The sequence below is a fragment of the Aulonocara stuartgranti genome, assembly GCF_965226115.1.
Source record: "Aulonocara stuartgranti genome assembly, chromosome: 15".
Classification (NCBI taxonomy): Eukaryota; Metazoa; Chordata; class Actinopteri; order Cichliformes; family Cichlidae; genus Aulonocara; species Aulonocara stuartgranti.
The window spans coordinates 27,582,207-27,607,198 of record NC_138951.1 but is presented as its reverse complement, the minus strand read 5'-3'; the positions used below and the strand labels follow the sequence as shown (position 1 = coordinate 27,607,198).

The following is a 24,992-nucleotide window of genomic DNA, read 5'->3' as shown; positions in this document are numbered from 1 at the left end:
AGTTTGTCTCCGGAGTGTGGAGGGCCTTCTGTACAGCCCTGGGTGCCAAAGCCAACTTGAGTTCTGGTTTCCATCCGCAGACCAATGGCCAGACTGAACGTTTGAACCAGGAGTTGGAATCCGCTCTTCGCTGCGTCTCATCTCAGAACCCGGCTGCCTGGTCGTCTCAGTTGCCTTGGGTGGAATACGCCCATAATTCTCTCACGTCTTCGCCGCGGTCGTGGTGTCCAGTACCTGGTGGACTGGGAGGGGTATGGTCCTGAGGAGCGTTCTTGGGTTCCTCGGTCGCTCATTCTGGACCCGTCCCTGATTGCTGCGTTTCGCTCCTCCCCTCGCAGGGCCCGGTCCAGGGGGTCGCCGGGTGGTGACCCTTGAGGGGGAGGTACTGTCATATGCTGTGGGAGTGTCTGGTCAGGCATGGTCCAGGTTCCTGTCATCCGTCCTTTGGGGTGGAGTTGGCCAGCTCATCACCTGTTTTCAATCTCCGGGGCTCCACCTAGAGGGTTTTTAAGCCAGCACTGCCTGCCACTCCTCGCCAGTTCGTCCTGCTACCATCTGTGATTCATCACCCGTCGCACTCACCAGTAGTGCTGGTTCCATCTCCATCCTGTTTTTCCGTCTCCTCGGAACCCAAGGACCACATACACAACTTCTCCTCAGCCTGCCCTTCAGTCCATACTCTCCACCTCCTTGGAATCTGGACCGGACTCTCCACACTCTCGATCCTCTCTGGAATGCTCCCATGGCAGCCTTTTCCCCCGCTTAATAACCAGGGTCTCCAAGTAAGCCCAAGACTATCCACTGGCACTCCATACCTCTGTCCCTTACTCGTTTGTCACTCAGTAACACCCTTCTCCTGTGTTTACAGAAAGTTCCCGTTCGAGTTCTCCCTGTGCTCTACGCCTGTTTCCCCGCCCACGGATTTCCCTTAGTTTCTGCGAATGGTTTCTGTTAAACCCAGTTCTGTTCACGTTTTTGTTCCTTCTAATAAATTATACATAGTTCGAGTAATTGAGTCTGCTTTTGAGTCCACCGCATCCTTGTTTGTGACAACCATTCCTTTAACGTTAACTAGTAATGACTTCATGAACTTCTTCACAAATAAAATTTTAGCCATTAGAGAAAAAATTACTCATAATCATCTCACAGATGTAACATTATCTACAGCTACCGTACAGTACCATTGATATTCATTTAGAGCCTTTTTCTCTAATTGTTCTTTCCGAGTTAACTTCAGTAATTACTTCCTCAAAACCATCAATGTGTCCTTTTAGACCCCAAGCCTGCTCAAAGAAGTCCTGCCATTAATTAATGCTTCAATATTAAATATGATCAAGCTATCCCTAATAATCGGCTATGTACCACAGGCCTTCAAGCTGGCAGTATTTAAACCTTTACTTAAAACGCCATCTCTAGACCCAGCTGTCTTAGCTAATTATAGGCCAATCTCCAACCTTCCTTTCATATAAAAAATTCTTGAAAGAGTAGTTGTCAAACAGCTACTTGATCATCTGCAGAGGAATGGCTTATTCGAAGAGTTTCAGTCAGGTTTCAGAGCTCATCACAGCACGGAAACAGCTTTAGTGAAGTTTACAAATGATCTTCTTATGGCCTCTGACAGTGGACTCATCTCTGTGCTTGTCCTGCTAGACCTCAGTGCAGCGTTCGATACTGTCGACCATGCTGTAGGTATTACAGGTACTGCGCTGGTTTGCAGTGGTTTGTATTATATCTATCTAATAAACTTCAATTTGTTTGTGTAAATGGTCAATTATGGAGTTCCACAGGGTTCAGTGCTAGGCTGTATCATCAGAAAGCATAGCATACATTTTCACTGCTATGCAGATGACACCCAACTTTATCTATCTATGAAGCCAGATAACACACACCAATTAGTTAAACTACAGGAATGTTAAGACCTTGATGGCCTCTAACTTTCTACTTCTAAATTCAGATAAAACTGAGGTTATTATATATGGCCTTGAAAATCTTAGAAATATGGTATCTAACCAGATTCTTACTCTGTATTCATTACCTTGTCATTGTAGTAATCTTTGACCAGGACATGTCCTTCAATGCACATATTAAACAAATATGTAAGACTGCTTTCTTCCATTTGCGAAATATCTCTAAAATTAGAAATATCCTGTCTCAGAGTGACGCTGAAAAACTAGTTCATGCATTTATTACTTCCAGGCTGGACTACTGTAATTCATTATTATCAGGATGTCCTAAAAACCCTGAAAAGCCTTCAGTTAATCCAAAATGCTGCAGCAAGAGTACTGACAAGGACTAGAAAGAGAGAGCATATTTCTCCTGTTTTGGCTTCCCTTCATTGGCTCCCTCTTAAATCCAGAATTGGATTTAAAATCATGCTCCTTGCATAAAAGGTCTTGAATAATCAGGCCCCATCTTATCTTAATGACCTTATAGTACCATATCACCCCATTAGAGCACTTTGCTCTCACACTGCAGGCTTATTTGTTGTTCCTAGAGTATTTAAAAGTAGACCGGGAGGCATAGCCTCCAGTTTTCAGGCCCCTCTTCTGTGGAACCAGCTTCCAGATTAGATTCAAGAGACATAGACTATCTCTACTTTTAAGATTAGGCTTAAAACTTTCCTTTTTGCTAAAGCATATAGTTAGGGCTGGATCAGGTGACCCTGAATCCTCCCTTAGTTATGTTGCAATAGACGTAGGCTGCTGGGGGATTCCCATGATGCATTGAGTATTTCTTCTTCAGTCTTCTTCAGTTCACACTCTGCAATTAATTATTAGTCATTATTAATCTCTGGCTCTCTTTCACAGCATGTCTTTTATCCTGCTTTCCTTCTCTCACCCCAACCGGTCACGGCAGATAGCTGCCCCTCCCGCAGCCTGGTTCTGCCAGAGGTTTCTTCATGCTAAAAGGAAGTTTTTCCTTCCCACTGCCGCCAAAGTGCTTGCTCATAGGGGGTCATAAGATTGTTGGGTTTGTCTCTGTATGTATTTTTGTAGGGTCTACCTTACAATATAAAGCACCTTGAGGCAACTGTTGTGATTTGGTGCTGTATAAATAAAACTGAATTGAATTGAATTGAACAAGTATCTATACTTCTACTTAAGTACAGAATGTACTTTTGCCAACTCTGGTTTTAAACGATGCCAAAGTGGCTTCAGAGACTTAAAGTCGTAAAACGAGTCAGCATTGTGCACTTCCTGCAATCTCATCCAAGTCGACAGGTTCTGTGAGTTACATTCCAAATCATTCCAAGATGAGACTCTGAGTTAAAATGAAATTAAATCATGATGTTTCCAAGAGAAAAGCTTTTGTTTTGGCAAGACGTGTAGAAAACTTGAAGCCAACTTCCCATTGGCCTTTGGACTTCCTGTCATTATAATAATAAAATTAAAAAAAAAAAAATAATAATACATTTTATTTGAGGGCGCCTTTCTAAAACCCAAGGTCAAAGAGAAAAAGTTACCAATAAAACAGTAGATTCAAATAGATTCTAATAAATTAAATTACAAAAAACAACAAATAAAAACAAACAAAAAAAAACCAACATTTGACAGCAAGTAAAATCTGTATTAAAGCGAGTAAGCCAGTTTAAACAAGTAGGTTTTGAGTTGTGACTTAAATAAGGGAAGGGAATCTATATTTCTGAAGGCTGAAGGAAGTGAGTTCCAGAGCCGAGGAGCAGAGTGACTGAAAGCTCTGTGCCCCATAGTGATAAGGCGAGCAGAAGGAACAACAAGATGAGTGGCAGATGAAGATGTCAGAGAGCGGGAAACAGTGGTTATTCTGCCCTCACTGCTACACTGGATACAGTTATGCAGGTAGATAAACTCCTCGACAACTGACAGGTGTATCGTCCCTTTTATTGACGCTGCCTTCAATTATCAACAGAGTGAAACTACAAACAGAAGGAATAAGCAATATTCAGTCTATATATTCACACGATAATGCAAATCAGTTGGCTAAACTAGCTAACATTGGAAAGAAAGTAAATCTGAATACAGTACACCTTTAACCATAAAAGTGCATAAATAATAGCAAATATAGTTGCATTAACTCTTGTTCAACTTAAATACTCACAAGCGATGCTTTCTGTAAAACAACGAAGAGGATGGATGCAGATGTTTATCTGAACAACATGCTGAGTCAGTCTTTTCTCAAAGTGTGCTGCATTACTAACTCTACAGCTAATAACAAACAAATCTTGGCATGAAAGAACTGTAGCGACTCTTGCTGCTGGGAAGAAGAACTACACCAGCACAGTGGTGATATGAAGCAGATCACAGAAATAAGGAGGGGCAAGGTTATAAATAAACTTAAACGTGAGAACTAAGATTTTGAAATTTATCCTGGGCAACCAGTGAAGCTGTTAAAGAATTGGGGTAATATGGGAGTATGAGTTATGACCTGGAGCTGGAGTATTCTGAAAAAGTTGAAGTTTATGGAGGGACTTGTTGGGGAGACCAAATAAAAGGGAGTTGGAATAATTGACCTGGGAAGTAATAAGACTACGGACAAGGATGGCATCCGCATGGGGAGTAAGGGATGAAGTCAATTAATGTTATGTAAGTGAAAGTATGCAGACCAGGTTATGTAATTAATGTGAGACTGAAATGAGAGAGTACTGTCGAGTATGAAACCCAAACTTTTTACCTGTGGGGAAGGAAGGATGGGGGAATTTTCAATATTAATGGAGAAACTGTGTGAGATTTGGTTAAGATAGATGCTTTACCAACAAGTAAAACTTATGTTTTATTACTGTTAAGTTTGAGATAATTGAAGGAGAACCATGATCTGATCTCCAGTTCGAGAGCGAGTTAGGTGGAAGGGATGAATTAGGTTTGGAGGAAATGTAGAGCTGGGTGTCATCAGCATAACAATGAAAATTGATATTATATTTTCGGAATATTTGGCCAAGAGAGAGCATGTAGATAATGAAAAAGGGCCCTAATACTGAATCCTGGGGCACACCAGCAGAAACAGGAAAGAAACTTGAAGAGTGTGATTTAAATTGGATAAACTGAGAGATATGATGCACCAGGCAAGTGAGGTGTGACTAATGCCAATGGATGCTAATTATGCTCAGGAGGATATTATGAGAAACGGTGTCAAATGCCGGACTAAGATCGAGAAGGATGAGGATGGTTAAAAGACCAGAGTCAGCTGCCATCAGAAGGTCATTAGTAATCCTTAACAAAGCCGTTTCTGTATCATGATTTGGGCAGAAACCAGACTGAAATTTTTCATAGAGATTATGGTCATTGAGGTATGAGTGAAGCTGGAAGGCAACAACTTTCTCAAGGATTTTCAAAATAAAGGTGAGGTTTGATACAGGGCAGAGATTATCAAAATTATTGGGATCTGCACCAGGCTTTTTGAGAATTGGAGTGAAAGAAGCAGTTTTCAAGGATGGAAGAATAACCCCTTACTCACCTGCAGGCACAATGACAATAAGACATTCCTGGTTTGGGTGAACGAGGAGGATCATCTGCGTGTCATCAGCATGCAGAAAGGAGGAAACATGAGGGAGGTGTTCACCCGCTTCTGCACTGGCCTCACCAAGGTCAGCACGCCACTTCCTATTTCCCTCACCCCATAGTGTCACACCTGAAGCCGTCTAACCTGTCTCACCTCTCTCTCTGGCAGATCGAGGAACTGTTTAAGGAGCGAGGTCATGAATTCATGTGGAACGAGCACCTGGGCTACATCCTCACCTGCCCGTCCAACCTGGGCACCGGCCTGCGAGCTGGCGTCCACGTCAAGCTGCCAAACGTGAGCAAGCACGAGAAGTTCGGCGAGATCTTGAAGAGGCTGCGGCTGCAGAAGCGAGGAACAGGTAGGAGCACGCACAGCAGACGGGAAGGAACACCTGTCCTCGCTGTCTCATTCATCACTTCCTGTCTGTGTCTAAGGTGGTGTGGACACTGCAGCAGTGGGTGGAGTCTTTGACATCTCCAACGCGGACCGCCTGGGTTTCTCAGAGGTGGAGCTGGTGCAAATGGTGGTGGATGGCATTAACCTGCTGGTGGAGATGGAGAAGCGGCTGGAGGCCGGAGAGAGCATCGATGACATGATGCCTGAACAGAAGTGACCTGTTTCACTGTAACCTCTAGCCCCACCCCCTCATCCTCACCTACCACCCCTTCCATTCACTATAACCAATCAGAAACCGTCCTGATGCTGTGGGATGTTTAGAGCCGTTCAGTTAGACCTCAGTCTTCCAACATGTGAAGGGTTTTCTACTTCCTGTCTCACCTGTTGGACTCACCTAACACCTGAAATCTCTAATAAAGTCTCTGTGGCCCAAACTATCACAGCTGCTGCTCACCTGTCTTCATTCACGCACACACCTTCTCACAGTCCACACCTATGTGACGGTCACCGACCAATCACATCCGTTAGCCTCAATGGCATCTCATTCTGAGGTGCCTGATGGTTTGAGGTCACACACTGATGATGGTAGTGGTTTTATTTCAGGTTCAGGAAAAAACAACAAAAAGAAACCATAAAAATATATCAGAGACAGACAACTGAATAATTAGAGCTCTGATTTATTATCTCTCTGAGCACGCTCACAAGGAAAACAGATGACAAAAATATACAAAACCAAGAAACAAACAACAAAAATTAGGCCTTCATTTTAAATTTACCAAACGCAGACAGCAGTACAGCTTTACAATAACTTCATTAAAGAACAGTCGCAGCTCATCTTAGCTCAGGTGCAGGGTTTCAGAAAGGTATGGATCCAACTCACGGAGGCCATCAATCAGGGATGAGCTGGCTTCTTCTCCTTTGTTTCGCACCACATCTATCACATCTCGAGCTCGGTCAGCTCTGGGTTTGATTCTGGCTGAATCCATTTCTTCCTTATTTATAATTCCCTGTTGGAGCAGGCTGTCCAGCAGCTGGTTCACAGTCGAATCTGACACTTGATCCACAAACTGCTTCCGAACTGCAAACAGATGCTTGTCTGGTGGGAGGATCTGGGGAGTTGACTGACTGCGTGTTCTTTCTGGGGGCAGGAAGCAGGAAAACTATGTTCAGTAACTTGAAGTGAAGGTGTGACAGAGCTTGTGAGTATGTGATACTGCTTTGTGCACAGAGTAACCTGCAGATACACACCTGCTAAACATCTGGTGCTGTTAAGTGGTGACATACTGACACTGTTGTGCGGCTTGTGTCTTGTGTATTAAAAACACATTTGATGTTTGGGGTTTTTTGTGTATGTCCAGCACACTATTAGACTAGTCTTCTAAAAACTTCCAGAGGACAATATAATGGAGTTTGCCCTGACAGCGTTCATTTTTGGTAGTAAAATGATTCAGGTGAACAGGAACACATCGATAACTAACAGATGTTTTCTGCGCTTTAGGTTTTCTTGTTTTCGGTGCCTTCTGACAGTCAGTTGTTGATCAGGCACCCGGGTGGACATCTCACTGACTGACACTGTTTATGTACTTTGCCTCACCTATTTCTCTTGTTTCCTCTATCTGTGTGTGTGTGTGTGTGTGTGTGTGTGTGTGTGGTCTGTTTGTTTCAGGGGCAGAGCTCACCCGACTTCCTGCTCTTTTGCTGCACACCTGTGAGATATTGCTGATTACTCACCTGACCGCTGATGGCCTCATTATCGGTGTCCTATTTAGAATGGAGGCTGTACTTTACTGCGCTTGTGTCCAGGATTCCCACCAGTGCATGAAGTTTAGCTTTTCACTTTAAACCTGCTGCCAGTCCTGTTCTGTTTTACTAGCTTGAGTGTACAATTTTAGACAATAATCTTAGAGTTACATTTGCAAACTTCACCCTCCCTCCAAAACCTAACTGATATTTAATTTACGTCTACAGTTAAAGCAGTGCTCTTCATTGTATTTTTGCAAAACCATCGCAGTCAGAACTTGGCATGTCATCTGCTGACTCCCTATTTGGTGAGCCTAGACACTCTGGTTTAACAGCCATACTGATCAATTTCTGGAATTTGGACTGTTCTGGACCCTCAGCTGTGCCTTACTCTTGGCATTTAGAATCTAAAGGAGCCTTTGGGCCTGGACAGTGCAAATGATGCCAGAATGAGAGTTGATAAAAGAACATCACAGCATGTTTTAAATGGGAGTAAATCACGAATGAAGGAAATAAGGCATACTAAAAAGGCACACTCATATATCACTCATAATTTCTAATTGAATGTCAGGCGGAGTGATGTAGATATAGGTTTTACCTGGTAGATCAATAGTGCATTTCCAGACATCTGTGTTTGTTTGGCCTTGGATTGTTATTGTGACTTCTTCAGTGTCTGCAGGAAGGCGGATCTGAAATGTTGGAGGGTAGTTTGTTCCAAAGTCCAGGTCAAAATCTTCTTCCTACAAAGCAGGACCACAGCATGAGTTTCATAACCACAAGGAGTAGTTTAATTAACAGAAGTACTTACTGGAGGCTGGACTTTATAGGCAACTGGACAGAGAACAGTGTATCTGTGATCTTTGATGAGTTTACATTTGGAAGGCGCTTGGATGAAGTTAGCATCTCTGTATTTCACCCTGACCTTTAAAAGACCATTTTAATTAGAAGGCTTATCCAAAATAGATCAGTGTTACCTATTCATCATCAGTACAAAACCGTTTACTACATATCTCAGCAGCTCTGTCAAACGTTAGGACTGAGTGAGAAGCTTTTCATAGATCTTTACCTCTTCCACTGGGATGTTGCTTGTCAGGAGAAGCACATTGAGGTTTTGTCTCTGTGTTCTAAAGTTTATTGGTTCAAGGAACAGCAAAACCTGACCCGAAACTGGTTTGTCCTTGTTCCAAAACCTCTTTATGTTCCAGACGAGGCCAAAGGAAGAGAGGTGAGTAACTTCCACGATCACGTGAGTGTCTGTGATCTTTCGAGGCTTGAGGACCTTCATTTTACCAGCAGAGATGTGGACTACAGACAGACAGTCGGAAAGCAGAGCTGTGAAAACACAAAGCCATCAGACATCTGTTTGACTCCCAAAACCTCCTTACAGTGACAGTGAATCTGATTTTAGATATAAAGCCTTGATATGGTGTCCACGGTCAGATAAAGAATCAAACACTGCTTAGAAATCAGTCGTTGGGTTTCCTTGTCTTCTGCACATTGTTTATTACAGAGGTCTTAAAAAGACCACTCAAAGGTTTCCAATCAGGTTTGTATCAAGCGTGGATTCATCAACAGCACCGACTGCTCAGGAAATAAGTGAGCAGCCGAAACTTCTTATTAAAAATGAATAAATCTTCTTCAGTTATTCTGAAAAATTAAGTTTGTTTCTTGCAATGGCACAGATGTTTCTCCTTACATCCCTCCCATCCTAAGGTCTGTGCTACCACCTAATTGTTACTGTAATTGTACAGTGTGGTTCATAATTAGGCAGACATTTTAACTGTCCACAATGGGAAAGTTGGAGGATCATTTATGGCTGCTCTTAGTAGAGGTCCTGCTTCTCTACATTCTGCTTAACAGTGGTGGCTGAGTGGATGTGAAATAAAAATATTAGTGAGATCTGCAGGATGTCTGGATTAAAATGTTTGTCAGGCAAACATCAGCAATGGTCAGTCAGCAGAAAAATACCAAATTCTATAGCCAGTAGGGGACGCCATCAGAACTATGGATTAACAGTTGTGTCATGTCATGAGCAGTGCTTTGCTCACCTTCCTGTGGTTCACAGTGTGGGAGGTGAAGCTGACGGATTGCATCCTTTGAACTCTCAATATTGAAAAGCGGGCTTGCAGCCTTTTTATTGGCTGGATGGAGGAGGTCCTCATCCCATTGGACAATCCTGTACAGCAGCTCTGCTTCCTGACTTATATTAAACATGACTCCAGTCAGAGTACACAGGAACACACCTGGACTAGGACACCTGAAACTATGTGACACAGAGGATCTGAATGACCACTGCAAACCTGTTAAACCCAAATATCTGAAAATGGATCTGTAAATTAGAGCTGTTACCTCGCGTCATATCACATGCGTACGTTCTATAACTGGTTGGCTTTATATTAAACATACAACAACTGCTACAAGCAGAGATTACTTTATTGTGATACTAGTCATGTGGTTGTTAGTCTAATGAAAAGAAGACGTTACCAGAGAGGCTGTAAACAGGGGAGATGTGGATTTCTTTTCATTACCTGTAACAGATTCGTGCAGACTCTGTTTGAACTGCAGGCATGAAGCTTGTTGGAGACTAGAATTCAGAAAGCAACATCATCAGCTAGCTAGACCAATAACCTGACTGAGTGTTCAGTGAAGAAACAAATTTAGCTGATGTACACGCTGTGAATTATAGGAAAACTGCATGAAAATCGTAATAGAAAAAACCCAAATAAACCAGTCAGAGAGAGCAAGAACCTCAAACCTACTATCTGCACTGAGCAGCTAAGCAACTCACACAAAACACCTGAATGACCACAGAAGACAGCTAAAGGTCATGATGACTGCTTTATTACCACAGTTAGAAAAACAATTTCACAACATCTAACCAAGTCAGGAACTTTGCAGGTGGGCCATTTATATGGATACACCGTAATAAAATGGGAATGGTTGTCTGTGCTGTTTGTGGCACATTAGTATATGTGAGGGGGCAAACTCCTCAAGATGGGTGGTGACCATGGTGGCCATTTAGAAGTCGGCCATCTTGGATACAACTTTTGTTTTTTCAATAGGAAGAGGGCCATGTGACACATCAAACTTATTGGTAATGTCACAAGAAAAACAATGGTGTGCTTGGTTTCAACGTAACTTTATTCTTTCATGAGTTATTTACAAGTTTCTCTTTGTTCACAGCCATTGACATGTCGAAGAGGTTAACACGTGAGGAGCAGACCGAAATTGTGTTGATATCTGGTGAACGCAGTAACCAGGTCATTGTAGCAGATTTCAATGTAAGACACCCTACGAGACCACCCATCTCCCATGCTACAGTTAGCAAGCTGCTTGCTAAGTTTCGTGAAACTGGTTCAGTGTTGGATTTGCAAGAAAACTGTCACTAATGAAGAAACATCAGTGGCTGTCCTAGCTTCATTCAGCAAGAGCCCACAGCGTAGCACTCGCCGCATGTCACTGGAGAGTGGCATTAGTCGAACATCCCTTCGGCAGATATTAGCTACTCACAAATGGCACCCTTACAAACTCCAGCTACTGCAGTAAGGATGACCCAGATCGGCGCACAGAATTTGCAGAATGGGCAAAACAAATATTGGAACAGGACCCTTGGCTCACACAGAAGATTTTGTTCAGTGATGAGGCAAACTTTTATGTGAATGGTGAAGTTAACAAACAAAACCACCGCTATTGGTCTGACACTAACTCACATTGGATGGATCCCTCCAAGACTGTTGGAACAACAAAAGTGATGGTTTGGTGTGGTATATGGGGTACAACGCTAGTGGGTCCATTCTTCATCAATAGAAACTTCAAGGCCACTGGATATTTGAAATTGCTACATGATGATGTGTTTCCCTCTTTATGCACTGAAGCTGGCACGTTCCCTGAGTTTTTCCAGCAAGATGGTGCACCACCACAATATGGGTGCCAGGTCCGAGCATTCCTAGATGAACAGTTTTCTGGAAAGTGGATTGGTCATCGTGAGCCAGTTGAATGGCCCCCAAGGTCTCCCGATCTGAAGGCAATTGTCTATGGTGTGAAGATACGAGATGTGCAGCACCTGAAACTACAGATACTGGATGCCTGTGCTGGCATTTCTCCTGCGGTGTTGCTATCAGTGTGTGAAGAGTGGGAGAAGAGGGTTGCATTGACAGTCCAACACAATGGGCAGCACACTGAACTAGAGATGGCACGATACCACTTTTTTATGTCCGATACCGATACCGATATCATAAATTTGGATATCTGCCGATACCGATATGAATCCGATATAGTGTTTTTTAATCAACAAAACTGTTTTTTTTTAAATATCTTGCTGCATTTTGTATAAGTTCATACTCAAGTTTAAAACAACAACTACACTAAAGCTATTCTGTTATACCTGTATGCAAAAAAAAATACATTTCATAGTTCAGCAATACTGATCAATCTAACAAACTTAAACCTACACCATCCTCCCTATTCTGGTATTTTAAAGAGTACTTAGCGTAAATATTAAGCAACCTAACTAATAGGGTTCCAACTCCCAGCAACAACAAAAATAAATAAATAAAAAATAGGGAACCACCCCTCACGCTCCACCTCATGATGCTTAATCGACGTAATCAACCTTAATTTGATGCAGTGTGAAAAAATAAATGCACAGAAATCAATTATTTTTCAAGAAATATTAAATAGATTCAACATCTTTCTTCAACAAAATTGCAGACTGCACAGATGGTACCTTCCCAAAGGAAAAAGTACTATAGCTTACTAGGGTATATATATTAGACTTAATAGTCACTATATACAGTAATTGACTTCTATTCATTTTACATCAAATTAAAACTTTGGGTGTAAGATTCGGATAATTATTTATTAAAAGCTAGACATTTTAAATGAGAATAAGAAAGAAAAATATGTCTTTGTGCCCCCTTTTCCCTGTTAATGCCCTATCGGCCCCCCTGGCTAAACTTTGCTAGATCCGCCCCTGCAGTTACCAGCCGTCAGCTACGTAGAAAAAGATCCTCGAGTAGAAAGTAATAATAAATAAATTCTAACAACAGCTGATCAAGCTTAAACGTGCTGCTGTTGTTCAGCCGCTGGTTTCCTCTTTCTGGTGCAAAGTGGGCCAAAAACAAACCAGAGAGACGGACTCGCGACAGAAAAGCCGATCAGCTGATCATTAAGCAGTTTCATGATTGAAGTAGTAGCCAGAAGAGGCAGTCGCTCCATATATCGTTTGGTAAGCTTAACGCAGGAATGCTTTACAAACATTCAGAGATGGACTTACACACTTGCTTTACTTCTCTCGGGGATAACTTTGTCGGAGATGAAATGCCGGGTTGCTAGCGAAGCTCCACATGCTATCCACCGACAGGTCCCGCATGCCACAGCCGCTCTATCACGTGATGCATACTGCTCCGACGTGCTAACGTTCTGAGGTGAGTTACGGCGTGTTGCAAGTTTTGTGAAGTGCTTTCGTGATATTTAATGGATCGGATTACATTTTTTATTTTTCTCCGATATCCGATCCAGTAATTTAGGTCAGTATCGGACCGATACCGATACGTAATATCGGATCGGTCCATCTCTACACTGAACACATATCAGAAACTTGTAAATAACTCATGAAAGAATAAAGTTACGTTGAAACCAAGCACACCATTGTTTTTCTTGTGACATTACCAATAAGTTTGATGTGTCACATGGCCCTCTTCCTATTGAAAAAACAAAAGTTGTATCCAAGATGGCCGACTTCTAAATGGCCACCATGGTCACCACCCATCTTGAGGAGTTTGCCCCCTCACATATACTAATGTTCCACAAACAGGACTTTAATATCACCAACCATTCCCATTTTATTACGGCGTATCCATATAAATGGCCCAACCTGTATATCAGGAACGTCAGGACCTGGTCATTGTTCTCTCACCTCCATCACGTCCTCCTGATCTGTTTCTGCTGTGGTATGATCCAGTTCGAAACCAGAGTCCACTAAGGTTAGAAGACAAAAAGCTGACATCACAAAGGTTTTGCAGCTTTTTATGCATCATTTCCTTCTACTTGAAAATACATTTCATTCATTAAGATCAAAGCTGAACCGTGACCTTCCAAGTAAATCATCGTAAAACATGAAATACACACATGTAGATTATCAAATTATCAGATTAACCTCGACTGTTCTGAACGTGACTGTCTTCTCATGGTTTTAGATCTTAAACATGTGAGTAGAATGTCTTTTCCAGAGCTTTAAACTAAATCTCTTATAAATATTTCTGTGGTGAGTTTAGGACACAAACATTTATAATCATTTAATACGTTCTTGATAACTGAGTTTCAGTACTCACAGGTGTCTGTGGATCTCATTGTTTTCTCCTGCAAACTGCAGACACAAGCACAACACCCACAGTTAAAGAGTTAAATGGTAAATGGCCTGCATTTGTATAGCGCTTTACTTAGTCCCTAAGGACCCCAAAGCACTTTACACTACATTCAGTCATTCACCCATTCACACACTGGCAATGGCAAGCTACACTGTAGCCACAGCTGCCCTGGGGCGCACTGACAGAGGTGAGGCTGGCTGACACTGGCGCCACCGGGCCCTCTGACCACCACCAGCAGGTAATCATGGGGTTAATATCTTGCCCAAGGATATTTGGCATGCACCCAGGGGGCAGCCTGGGATCGAACCACCGACCTTCTAATTAGTGGCTGACCTGCTCTGCCACCTGAGCTACAGCCAGGTTAAGAGAACGATTAAGTTTGAACTAACTTTATTAATGCTACCCATGAGAATCCCAAATAACTATTGTCTCTTATCTCTGCCCTGGATTGCAGCGCCACAGTAACCAAACTGGAACTAAACTGCAAAGGGGTCAGTTTTACCCCCTTCACATTTTAAACTGTGCATGACTCACATAAAATGAATCTTCTTCTTTCAGTTGCTCCTTTATTCGACAGTGGACAATCCACATGTCTAATTTGCAACAGATATTTTTGTTGGATGAACTTTCTAACTCCTCCCATCCAGGGACTTGTCTCTGGCTGTATCCCAATTCAGGGTCTGCAGCCTTAAAGTACGCATTTCAAGGCCGATTACGTCACAGCGGCGCGCCGAAGGCTGTCCCAATTCAAAGGCTGCTCGAAATGCGGCCCTGAAATGCGTCCTTCATTTCCCTGAATTTTAAGGCTGTGGCAGTGTAGACTTCGTGGCCCAACATATCCCAGAATGCATAGCGCGGCGGTGGGTGTGGATAATTTTGCCGGAAAAAAAAAACGGCGGATGAGGGGCGCCCGAAGAGTAAACTTTAAGTAAGTACTGAATATTATGTCACTTATTTATGTGCAAATGTTTAATGATGAAGAACATTAAAACATTACTGTTGGCCACATGTCGGCAAAGTTATGTGACATTAGTGACGTTTGTACTAACTTGGTTTTAAAGCCTTTACTTTAAAATATACGCCGTTCAATAGCTGAGCTTAATCCTACAGAGAATGATCAAAGCTCATGTAGAAAGAAACAAACAAATGAACAAAAGATTTCTCCTTCATTTCTGTCAAACAAAGCTGTATGACACGTTTCCAGCTGTTAGTATCATGGTTGCTAGGCAACCTGGGCACTGGGCAGCGCAACGGAGGCTAGAGCGTCCCATTTCACAAGCCTCGCACTTCTGGCCTTAGCGGTCTTTGAGTACGTGGCCCTTGAGGATCGTTGAGGCTACGTACTTTAAGGCTGCAGACCCTGAATTGGGATACAGCCTCTCTTCCTGGTCTTTAACCAGGAATATTGGTATTTGGTGTACGGAATCACAAAACATTTCCAAAATACTGATCAAACTGACTGCACACTTTACTACAAGGGCAGCTGGATAGTGTAGTGGTAAGACCACACACCTTTGGAGCGGAAGTTGCAAGTTTGATTCCCTCCCAGTATCCAGTAAGGGTCCTGACTAGGCCCCCCACGCCAAACACCATGGCCTGGAATGGCACGGCTACATCTGCAGCCTGTCTGCAGCTCGGACACAACACATTTCACTGCATGTTGTACTCTTTATGAATATGTATGTGACCACTAAAGCTCGTTTCTCGTTTCTTCCAAGGTGCCGTCTTTTAGGTTTGATAGATATAATAACTAGAGAGGGAACTGGAGAGATGAAATAATGATTTTTATGACTTGTTTTTTTAAATAGTATTTGCATATTATGCAGATGTCAGTCAGCACATGGATGGTGGTGGCTTTAATTATAAAGGCTCATTTCAAAATGTATAAACAACCGACCTCCAAATGTGTGGAAACCACTGCTGTCAATTCAATTTATTTATATATTAAATTTTATTTATATAACGCCAAATCACACCAAAAGTCGCCTCAAGGCGCTTCATAGATACAGAGAAAAACCCAACAATCATATGACCCCCTATGAGCAAGCACTTTGACAACAGCGGCAAGGAAAAACTCCCTTTTAACAGGAAGAAACCTCCAGCAGAACCAGGCTCAGGGAGGGGCGGCCATCTGCTGCGACCGGTTGGGTTGAGAGAAAGAAGACAGGATAAAGACATGCTGTGGAAGAGAGACAGAGATTAATAACAGGTATGATTCACTGCAGAGAGGTCTATTAACACATAGTGAGTGAGAAAGGTGACTGGAAATAAAAAACTCAATGCATCATGGGAATCCCCCAGCAGCCTACGTCTATTGCAGCATAACTAAGGGAGGATTCAGGGTCACCTGGTCCAGCCCTAACTATATGCTTTAGCAAAAAGGAAAGTTTTAAGCCTAATCTTATAAGTAGAGATAGTGTCTGTCTCCCAAATCCAAACTGGAAGCTGGTTCCACAGAAGAGGGGCCTGAAAACTGAAGGCTCTCCTTCCCATTCTATTTTTAAATACTCTAGGAACAACAAATAAGCCTGCAGTGTGAGAGCAAAGTGCTCTAATGGGGTGATATGGTACTACAAGGTCATTAAGATAAGATGGGGCCTGATTATTTAAGACCTTGTATGTGAGGAGCAGGATTTTCAATTCAATTCTGGATTTAACAGGAAGCCAATGAAGGGAAGCCAAAACAGGAGAAATATGCTCTCTCTTTCTCCTTGTCAGTACTCTTGCTGCAGCATTTTGGATTAGCTGAAGGCTTTTCAGGGAGTTGTTAGGACTTCCTGATAATAAGATTACAGTAGTCCAGCCTGGAAGTAATAAATGCATGAACTAGTTTTTCAGCGTCACCCTGAGACAGGATATTTCTAACTTTAGAGATGTTGTGCAAATGGAAGAACGCAGTCTTACATGTTTGTTTAATATGTGCGTTGAAGGACATATCGAATGGAAGAATAGAATAGAATAGAATAGAATAATCCTTTAAGTGTCCCACAAGGGGAAATTTGGTTGTAACAGCAGCCAGAAAGACACATATACAAACAAACAGTACACAGCACACAGAACAGAAACATAAACAATTTGTCTTACATATTTATATATCCTGGTCAAAAATGACTCCAAGGTTCCTCACAGTGTTGCTGGAGGCCAAGGTAATGCCATCCAGAGTAAGAATCTGGTTAGATACCATATTTCTAAGAATTTCAGGGCCGAGTACAATAACCTCAGTTTTATCTGAATTAAGAAGCAGAAAGTTAGCGGCCATCCAGGTCTTTATGTCTTTAAGACATTCCTGCAGTTTAACTAATTGGTGTGTGTTATCTGGCTTCATGGACAGATAGAGCTGTCCATGAAGGTTTAACTACAGCCTGCATAGCAGTGAAAATTTATGCTATGTCTTCTAATGATGCTGCCTAAGGGAAGCATGTATAGTGTAAACAGAATTTGGTCCTAGCACCGAAACCTGTGGAACTCTATAATTAACCTCAGTGTGTGAAGAGGACTCTCCATGTACATGTACAAATTGGAGTCTATTAGATAGATATGATACAAACCACTGCAGCACAGTACCTGTAATACCTGGAGCATGTTCTAATCGCTCTAATAGGATATTATGGTCAACAGCATCGAATGCTGCACTGAGGTCTAGCAGGACAAGCACAGAGATGAGTCCACTGTCAGAGGCCACAAGAAGATCATTTGTAACCTTCACTAAAGCTGTTTCTGTGCTGTGATGAGCTCTGAAACCTGACTGAAACTCTTAAAATAAGCCATTCCTCTGCAGATGATCTGTTAGCTGTTTGACAACTACTCTTTCAAGGATTTTTGATATGAAAGGAAGGTTGGAGATTGGGCTATAATTAGCTAAGACTGCTGGGTCTACAGATGGCTTTTTGAGTAAAGGTTTAACTACAGCCAGCTTGAAGGCCTGTGGTACATAGCCAATTATTAGAGATGATTTGATCATATTTAAGAATTAATAATTAATTAAGAATTAATTAATGGCAGGACTTCTTTGAGCTTGTAACAAGCTGCCAAACATCAGAAAAACTGTGAGCAACTGTGTAGCTGAAAATTCAAATAACTCTAGCAACATGCATTACGTCACAGCAACACTGAAGAGTCAGTGCTGAGATTAAGGTCCTGACACACTCAGGTGTTGTTTGTGTTCATTCTGTGGGGAGAAAAATGACCACGTTTATACAATGCAATCGTGTTATGGCAGGAACTGTCCACTCAACTTTTTGTTTGCATGATCGTCTAACAGGAACATAATGGCACATCAGGGTGCTGAAGTTAGTCTAATTTAAAGAAAACATTACCTGATGGGCTGTAAAAAGGTGGAGGTGTGGATTTCTTGTCATTACCTGTAGAAGATTCGTGCAGACTCAGTTTGAACTGCATGTTGGAAGCTTGTTGGAGACTAGAATTCAGAAAGGAACATGATCAGGACTTTTAGGACCAATAACCTGACTGAGTGTTGAGTGAAGAAACAAACTTAACTCATGCTGTTCACAAGGATACAGGACTGGAATTACACATTCAAGTTGGAACAGGTGCAGAGCTAAAAGCAGCTTGGTAACACAAACATCTGCGCAGTGATGGAATAAAACCAACTTCTACTGTGAGTGAATTTTCATTGCTGATGGCCTCTTTGTCACCAAGCTGCAGCAGGTATTTTACAAATCTATGATCAGGAACGTCAGGACCTGGTCATTGTTCTCACACCTCCATCACGTCCTCTTGATCTGTTTCTGCTGTGGTATGATCCAGCTCGAATCCCGAGTCCACTGAGGTTAGAAGACAAAAAGCTGGCATCACAAAGGTTTTGCAGCTTTTTATGCATCATTTCCTTCTACTTGAAAATACATTTCACTCATTAAGATCAAAGCTGAACCATCAAGTAAATCATGGTAAATGGCCTGTATTTGTATAGCGCCTTACTAGTCCCTAAGGACCACAAAGCGCTTTACACATTCAGTCATCCACCCATACACATTCACACACTGGTGATGGCAAGCTACATTGTAGCCACAGCCACCCTGGGGCGCACTGACAGAGGCGAGGCTGCCGGACATTGGCGCCACCGGGCCCTCTGACCACCACCAGTAGGCAATGGGTGAAGTGTCTTGCCCAAAGACACAACGACCGAGACTGTCCAAGTTGGGGCTCGAACCGGCAACCTTCCAATCACAAGGCAAACTCCCAACTCTTGAGCCACGATCATCGTAAAAAAGAACACATGAAATACACACATTCAGATTATCGGACTAACCTTGACTGTTCTTAACGTGACTGTATTCTCATGGTTTTCGATCTTAAACATGTGAGGAGAATGTGTTTTCCAGAGCTTTAAACTAAATACAAAAACACACTTTTTAACTAGATTTATTGATGACAGAACTCAGTACTAGTTTCAGCACTCACGTGTGTCTCTGGAAGTTGTACTCGACCTCTCTGGGACACTGCAGACACAAGCACACTAACAGGTAAAGGCTCAAGTGAAAACTGACTACATTTTTGTGGTGGGGTGTGGCCTGCGGTGCCGTGCAGAGGAGGCGGACGCACCTGCACGGCATCTGCAATCACGCCCCGCCGAATTAAATATTGTACTGGGTCCTGTGGTTGGCGTTGTTGTTGTGATAGTGTTGAGCAGGCAGCGGAAGAGCTGCAGCTCTGTGTGTATTGTGGACAGCAACCGTCAAAGCTTTAATAAAAAGCATCAAAATGCCACTGGGTCTGCCGTGTATGTTTACAATTTCGTTTGAATTAACTTTATTAAATCTTCCAATGAGGATCTCAAATAACCAGTGCAGTCAACCACCGCCTATTCGTGGTTCAGTATTTATGGATTCGCCTATACATGGAGTTTTCTGTGGAGCGTAACTCCAAATGATTTGTTGCCCTTTTCTATTGCACTTTTGTGGCAAGCAGTGCCTAACTGGTCCAGGAGGTAAAATCTGAATGGACTATTGATGTAGCATGACAACTGGTTTTATCACTTGGTCATAGGATTTGTTTGGGTGTCATCATGAGAGTGCTCTAGTGGAAACTCTTCCATGGAGTGAATCACCGGTGGCAGCGGGCCTCACAAGAATGCCCTGCTGTCTCCTCCTCCCTAGAGTCAGTGTCGGGCGACCACATGTCACCACTGAGCACAGCACAAACACTACACACCACCAAAGGTCGTGAACGCATCCCCACACACTGCCCCAACAGGTTATTAAATCTGTCCCCAGAATTAAGGGATGCCTCAGGCACAAGCTGACTGCAGTCTTTACTATATGAAAAGCCTTCAGCTAATCCAAAATGCTGCAGCAAGAGTGCTGACAGGGACTAGAAAGAGAGAGCATATTTCTCCTGTTTTGGCTTCCCTTCATTGGCTTCCTGTTAAATCCAGAATTGAATTCAAAATCCTGCTCCTCACATACAAGGTCTTAAATAATCAGGCCCCATCATATCTTAATGACCTTGTAGTACCATATCACCCTATTAGAGCACTTCGCTCCCGCTCTGCAGGCCTACTTGTTGTTCCTTGAGTATTTAAAAGTAGAATGGGAGGGAGAGCCTTCAGTTTTCAGGCCCCTCTTCTGTGGAACCAGCTTCCAGTTTGGAAGCAAACCTCTACAGTGGCCTGAAAAACTTCCAGGAAGGCCTGGGGTCCTCTCCCTCCTTCAGCCAGTTCCTCTCCCTCCATCAGCCAATGGAGCATCACCACTTTGCCCACCGATGTAGAACAAGGTACAATACACAGAAAATATAGAAACAACACACAAACAAGAATCCACAATGCCCACTCAAAGTAAAACCTGAATGGACTGTTGATGTAGAGTGTGCCAACTGGTCATCAAAATAACTTCACTGTCTTTACTGCCCTCTATCAGGTCTCCAGCAATATACCCACAAAGTATGAGTTAGATCAACAGGTGTTGAGCAAACTGCTCCTCTGTTCAATGAAGTCTGAATGAAAGTGTATGGATAAGCTATGCTTCAGTTTAACAAGCATAACCCAGTTGAATTTTTATTTATTTGATTACCTGTCTGAAAGTTTTCTATCCCAAGTCAGTTTACCTCTTGCATCCTGAAAAGGATAAAGGCACAACATTAGTATCAGGATATAAGATGGGAAGAAGAATTACTCAACTTTGTTCTCATAGACACAGAGGCAGACAGAATGATTTAGTACATAATGTAAATACTCTTTGTCTGTAGCAAAAATATTAAGCATTAGATCAAATATTAACAATACGGTGCCCATAGGATACTACTAATACTGCCCATCAACCCTCCCAGGGTATGGCTGCCAAAGGTGCTAGCAGGATGACTGCACACCAAAGCTGTTTTTTTCTTTTCTTCTAATCTTGGCTGCTCCCTTTATGGTTGACACAGTGGATCATCTGCCTCCATCTCACACTATCCCTAGCATCCTTCCCTGCCACTCCAATCATCTGCATATCCTCTCTCTCCGTGCATAAACTTGTGGTCTTGCTCCTTTCCTCTAACCTATTAGACTGCACACCAAAACAGTTTGCCCTTCAAATTCCTTTCTGTGACTGCATTGAGAGTAGCTATATTTTAACAGAGATTTTTAATTAATGCATTTTTAATTTCTAAATAAAGAGGAAGATAAAATAAAGGGACTTTAATGATGTGGATAGTCTATGTATTTGTGAATTAGAAAACGTGTTTCTGAGTGAAAGAGACCCATGTGCAGACAGAATTATCTGCTCTACGGCCTTTCTAATGGATGAGGCTACTCATACTCAACTGCACACAGAGACACTGAAGAACCAGGTGACCAGAACCCAAATCCAGGGTACAGAAGCTCAGTGAATGTGGTGCTGAAGGTGTGGAGGTGGATCAGAGTGTCGGAGGAGACTCTGTAGAAGGACAGAGTGCCACCAGGACAGTCCACATACACCCCTACTCTGTGAGAGACCGAGGAGGAGGTGGAGGAGATGAATGCTGTTTCATCATTGTGCCAGACATGGTAACAGGCGTCATCAGAGCACCTCAGACTCCAGGACTGATCATTGCTTCCAAACCTGCATCCATTACTGCTTCCTTTCTTTTTTATTCCTCGGTAACTCACTGATAAATCAACCTTCCCTCTCCACTCCACCTCCCAGTAACATCGACCAGTCAGACCATTTCTACAGAGCAGCTGAGGAAGCTCAAATCTGTCATGATGGTCAGGATATGACTGATCCTCCTTCACCAATGTCATTTTCCTGTTGTTGTCAGACAGCTTGATCTTTGTATGTATTGTGTTTGCGCTGGGTGTGGGTTCACAGATATCTAAGGAGAACAAACACAATACAGCTGCAGTTACTCATCCATCATCTGTTCATTGATTGACTCTTTGATAATGACTACTGACATCACAGATGTGAATGAGTGATGTGACAGTTTAAAGATGGTTGAATGTGTGCTGCTTTGTATTCATGAATCACATCAAAAACACGCTTACACTTCCTCAGACCTGGTCTCAACCATCGGACTCCAGCAGGCCTCAACCTAAAGGTAGGAGGGGGGTCAGACCACCTCAGTGTATTTCACACATCAACATTACATGTATTTGTAATACATACAATGCAATAATGGTTGTCTAATAGACTCTATTGTGTTCATGTAAATGGGGATTCTTTTTCACAATCAGAGGGAAATTACACTAAGGTAATTATGGAGTTCAGGGTTCCATGCTAGGACTGTGCTAAAATGGTAAATGGCCTGTATTTATATAGCGCTTTACTAGTCCCTAAGGACCCCAAAGCGCTTTACATATCCAGTCATCCACCCATTCACGCATACACATTCACACACTGGTGATGGCAAGCTACATTGTAGCCTACAGCCACCCTGGGGCGCACTGACAGAGGTGAGGCTGCCGGACACTGGCACCACCGGGCACTCTGACCACCACCAGTAGGCAATGGGTGAAGTGTCTTGCCCAAGGACACAACGACTGAGACCGTCGGAGCCAGGGCTCGAACCGGCAACCTTCAGATTACAAGGCGAACTCCCAACTCTTGAGCCACGATCATGCAAATGTAAGACTGTGCTAGTCTTACATTTGATCAGTATCTCTAACATTAGAACCATCTTCACTCAGAGTGAAGCTAAAAAACTAGTTTGTGCATTTATTACTTCTACTCTGGACTATATACTTGAGGGGTCAGGTGAAATGTGTGTAGGGTGACAGTCAGTGGCGGGGCCCTGTGGTTTTGTACCCAGCTACTAAGGCTGACTTGAATGGAACTTGAGCTGCTGCATGAGGTTGAGAGATACTAGTTAGATATAGTCAGGCTCACTGCAGTGCATGGCTTGGGCTCTGGAATTAATCTCCTGGGAAGGGGTTGAACTCTGCTCCAGTCTGGAGTAGCCCTCAGTCGGCAGGGATGCCCGATACAGGCCTTTCCCAACAGTCACTGTTGGGAAAGGCCTGCCTGATCCAATCCGACCTCGAGTGGTGTTCTGTTATTGGACTTCTGTGCAAATTACACTTTATCCATAACAAACGCTGACCGTCAACAACAATAATAATCGTATTATCAGATTCTGGTGAAGAGAGGTGCCAAGCTGTCAATTGATCACCACTTGGTAGTGAGTTGGATTAGGTGGCAAGGGAGGATGCTGGACAGACCTCGCCCTCCTAAATGTATAGTGAGGGTGTGATGGGAACAGCTGGCAGGGAATGGACCATATTCTGCTGTGGGACTTCAGAGGCAGGTAACAGGTACAAGGAGGCCAAATGGAATGCAGATTCGGCAGTAGCTGAAGCAAAGTAGCAAGACGATTTTGGTGACGCAGAGGAAAAAGACTTTTGATCTGCCTTGAAGAGGTTCTGGCAAACCATTAGGCAACGTTATAAAAATAAATCTAACAAATAATGACAAATTAAATGACCTTTTGAAATAATTATATCCTAATCAATAACACTAATAAAAGTTGCAGGAAGTGAAAATACAAAAGAGGTATTCTTCAGCCTGGAGTCTTCTTTTAGCATATATGGATCACCCCAAACTGAGTAAGCCAATTTTTGTTCTTGGAGTTGCTTGAAGACATGCTACACACATACATTCATATCCAATTAGTACTTTTACTGTCATGAAAAGAAAAACGTTTGCTACTTGTGTGATTGTTCATGTAACACGTTTGTTCAGCATGATGGACAGGCTGAGTAAAGGAAAGGGATTGACTATCACACACTGTCTGTGGCTGTACCAGACCTCCCATACCTAAGGTTTTTCAGTTTCGATTGTTGGTCCTCTAGTCTAGCTGACAGCAGAGCCACTCCTGAGTCTCCTGGATGATTATAACTCAGGTCAAGGTCTCTCAGATGGGAAGGGTTAGATCTCAGAGCTGAGGCCAGAGAAGCACAGCTGTCCTTTGTGATAAGACAACCTGAAAGACTGGAGGCAAACAAAACAACACAAGACTCTTGTTCACTCCTCGAACACAAGCAAAAGAAAATACTTTAATTCACTTTTCTTCTCATTCGATCAAACAGGTTGATTCCATCAAAATAAATACTAAGCAGAGAAAAACTTCAGAGTCCTTTCTGAATACTTCTTAAATAAAAAATAAAAATAAAATAAAAAAACAAGGTGACTCAGTTATATAAAAATATTTTTTAAGTCCCGACACTAAGCTTGGCAGATTTGTTTGGCCAAACATATACCACTTCCTCAATAAAGAATTAAGCATTAAATTGAAAAAAAAAAAAAAACAATAAGTGGGAGTGCTTGGTACTTGTACCTCACAAGATAATCCCTCCATCTTTTATTTTAATCACTTAAGTTAAACAGGTAATGAAGAAAATGGATGGATAGATTAATTACAAAATAAAAATAATGGAAATAAATCCAGAAATTAGTGATGAAGTTTAGTAAACCGTCATTTGACAATTGACATTAGAAAAGACAATCCTAACCAAGGTAGAAGTTTTTTAAATTATGAAAATTAGCTTTCAGTTATCTTTTTAATGTTACTTGACCTCAGAGTTTCCAGTTTGCATTG

At 42.4% G+C, this 24,992-nt stretch overlaps 4 protein-coding genes across 6 annotated transcripts in view; 3 read left to right on the top strand and 1 right to left on the bottom strand.

Moving 5' to 3' along the window:
• Positions 1–6,311, top strand: part of ckbb (creatine kinase, brain b) — a 21,449-nt gene extending 15,138 nt beyond the window's left edge. The window contains exons 6-8 of the mRNA XM_082506848.1: positions 5,437–5,560; positions 5,644–5,833; positions 5,910–6,311. Of these exons, the coding sequence (XP_082362974.1) occupies positions 5,437–5,560; positions 5,644–5,833; positions 5,910–6,088 (493 nt within the window). The 3' untranslated portion in view covers positions 6,089–6,311. The remainder of the gene's footprint in view (positions 1–5,436; positions 5,561–5,643; positions 5,834–5,909) is intronic.
• The window catches only part of LOC309690025 (uncharacterized protein), a 228,990-nt gene that overhangs the window by 144,770 nt on the left and 59,228 nt on the right, over positions 1–24,992 (top strand). The window lies entirely within an intron of this gene.
• On the bottom strand, positions 6,039–24,917 carry LOC309690021 (uncharacterized protein). 3 transcript variants are annotated; one of them, XM_082506845.1, is made up of 15 exons: positions 24,212–24,917; positions 22,444–22,490; positions 21,742–22,271; positions 21,011–21,054; positions 19,401–19,438; positions 18,702–18,763; positions 18,341–18,396; positions 13,944–13,978; positions 13,529–13,590; positions 10,140–10,195; positions 9,660–9,874; positions 8,678–8,943; positions 8,420–8,533; positions 8,210–8,351; positions 6,039–7,009 (listed from the first exon to the last, which is right to left on the bottom strand). In XM_082506845.1, the coding sequence occupies exons 3-15, from the start codon at positions 22,198–22,200 to the stop codon at positions 6,708–6,710; spliced, it is 1,851 nt and encodes a 616-aa protein (XP_082362971.1). In that variant the 5' UTR covers positions 22,201–22,271; positions 22,444–22,490; positions 24,212–24,917; the 3' UTR covers positions 6,039–6,707. The 3 variants fall into 3 exon arrangements, with proteins under 3 accessions (XP_082362971.1, XP_082362972.1, XP_082362973.1); XM_082506846.1 differs by having other exon boundaries at positions 8,678–8,916; XM_082506847.1 differs by having other exon boundaries at positions 9,660–9,811.
• The window catches only part of LOC309690018 (uncharacterized protein), a 43,603-nt gene continuing 29,227 nt past the window's right edge, over positions 10,617–24,992 (top strand). The window contains exon 1 of the mRNA XM_082506838.1: positions 10,617–13,178. The gene's annotated coding sequence lies outside the window, so the exon portion shown is untranslated. The remainder of the gene's footprint in view (positions 13,179–24,992) is intronic.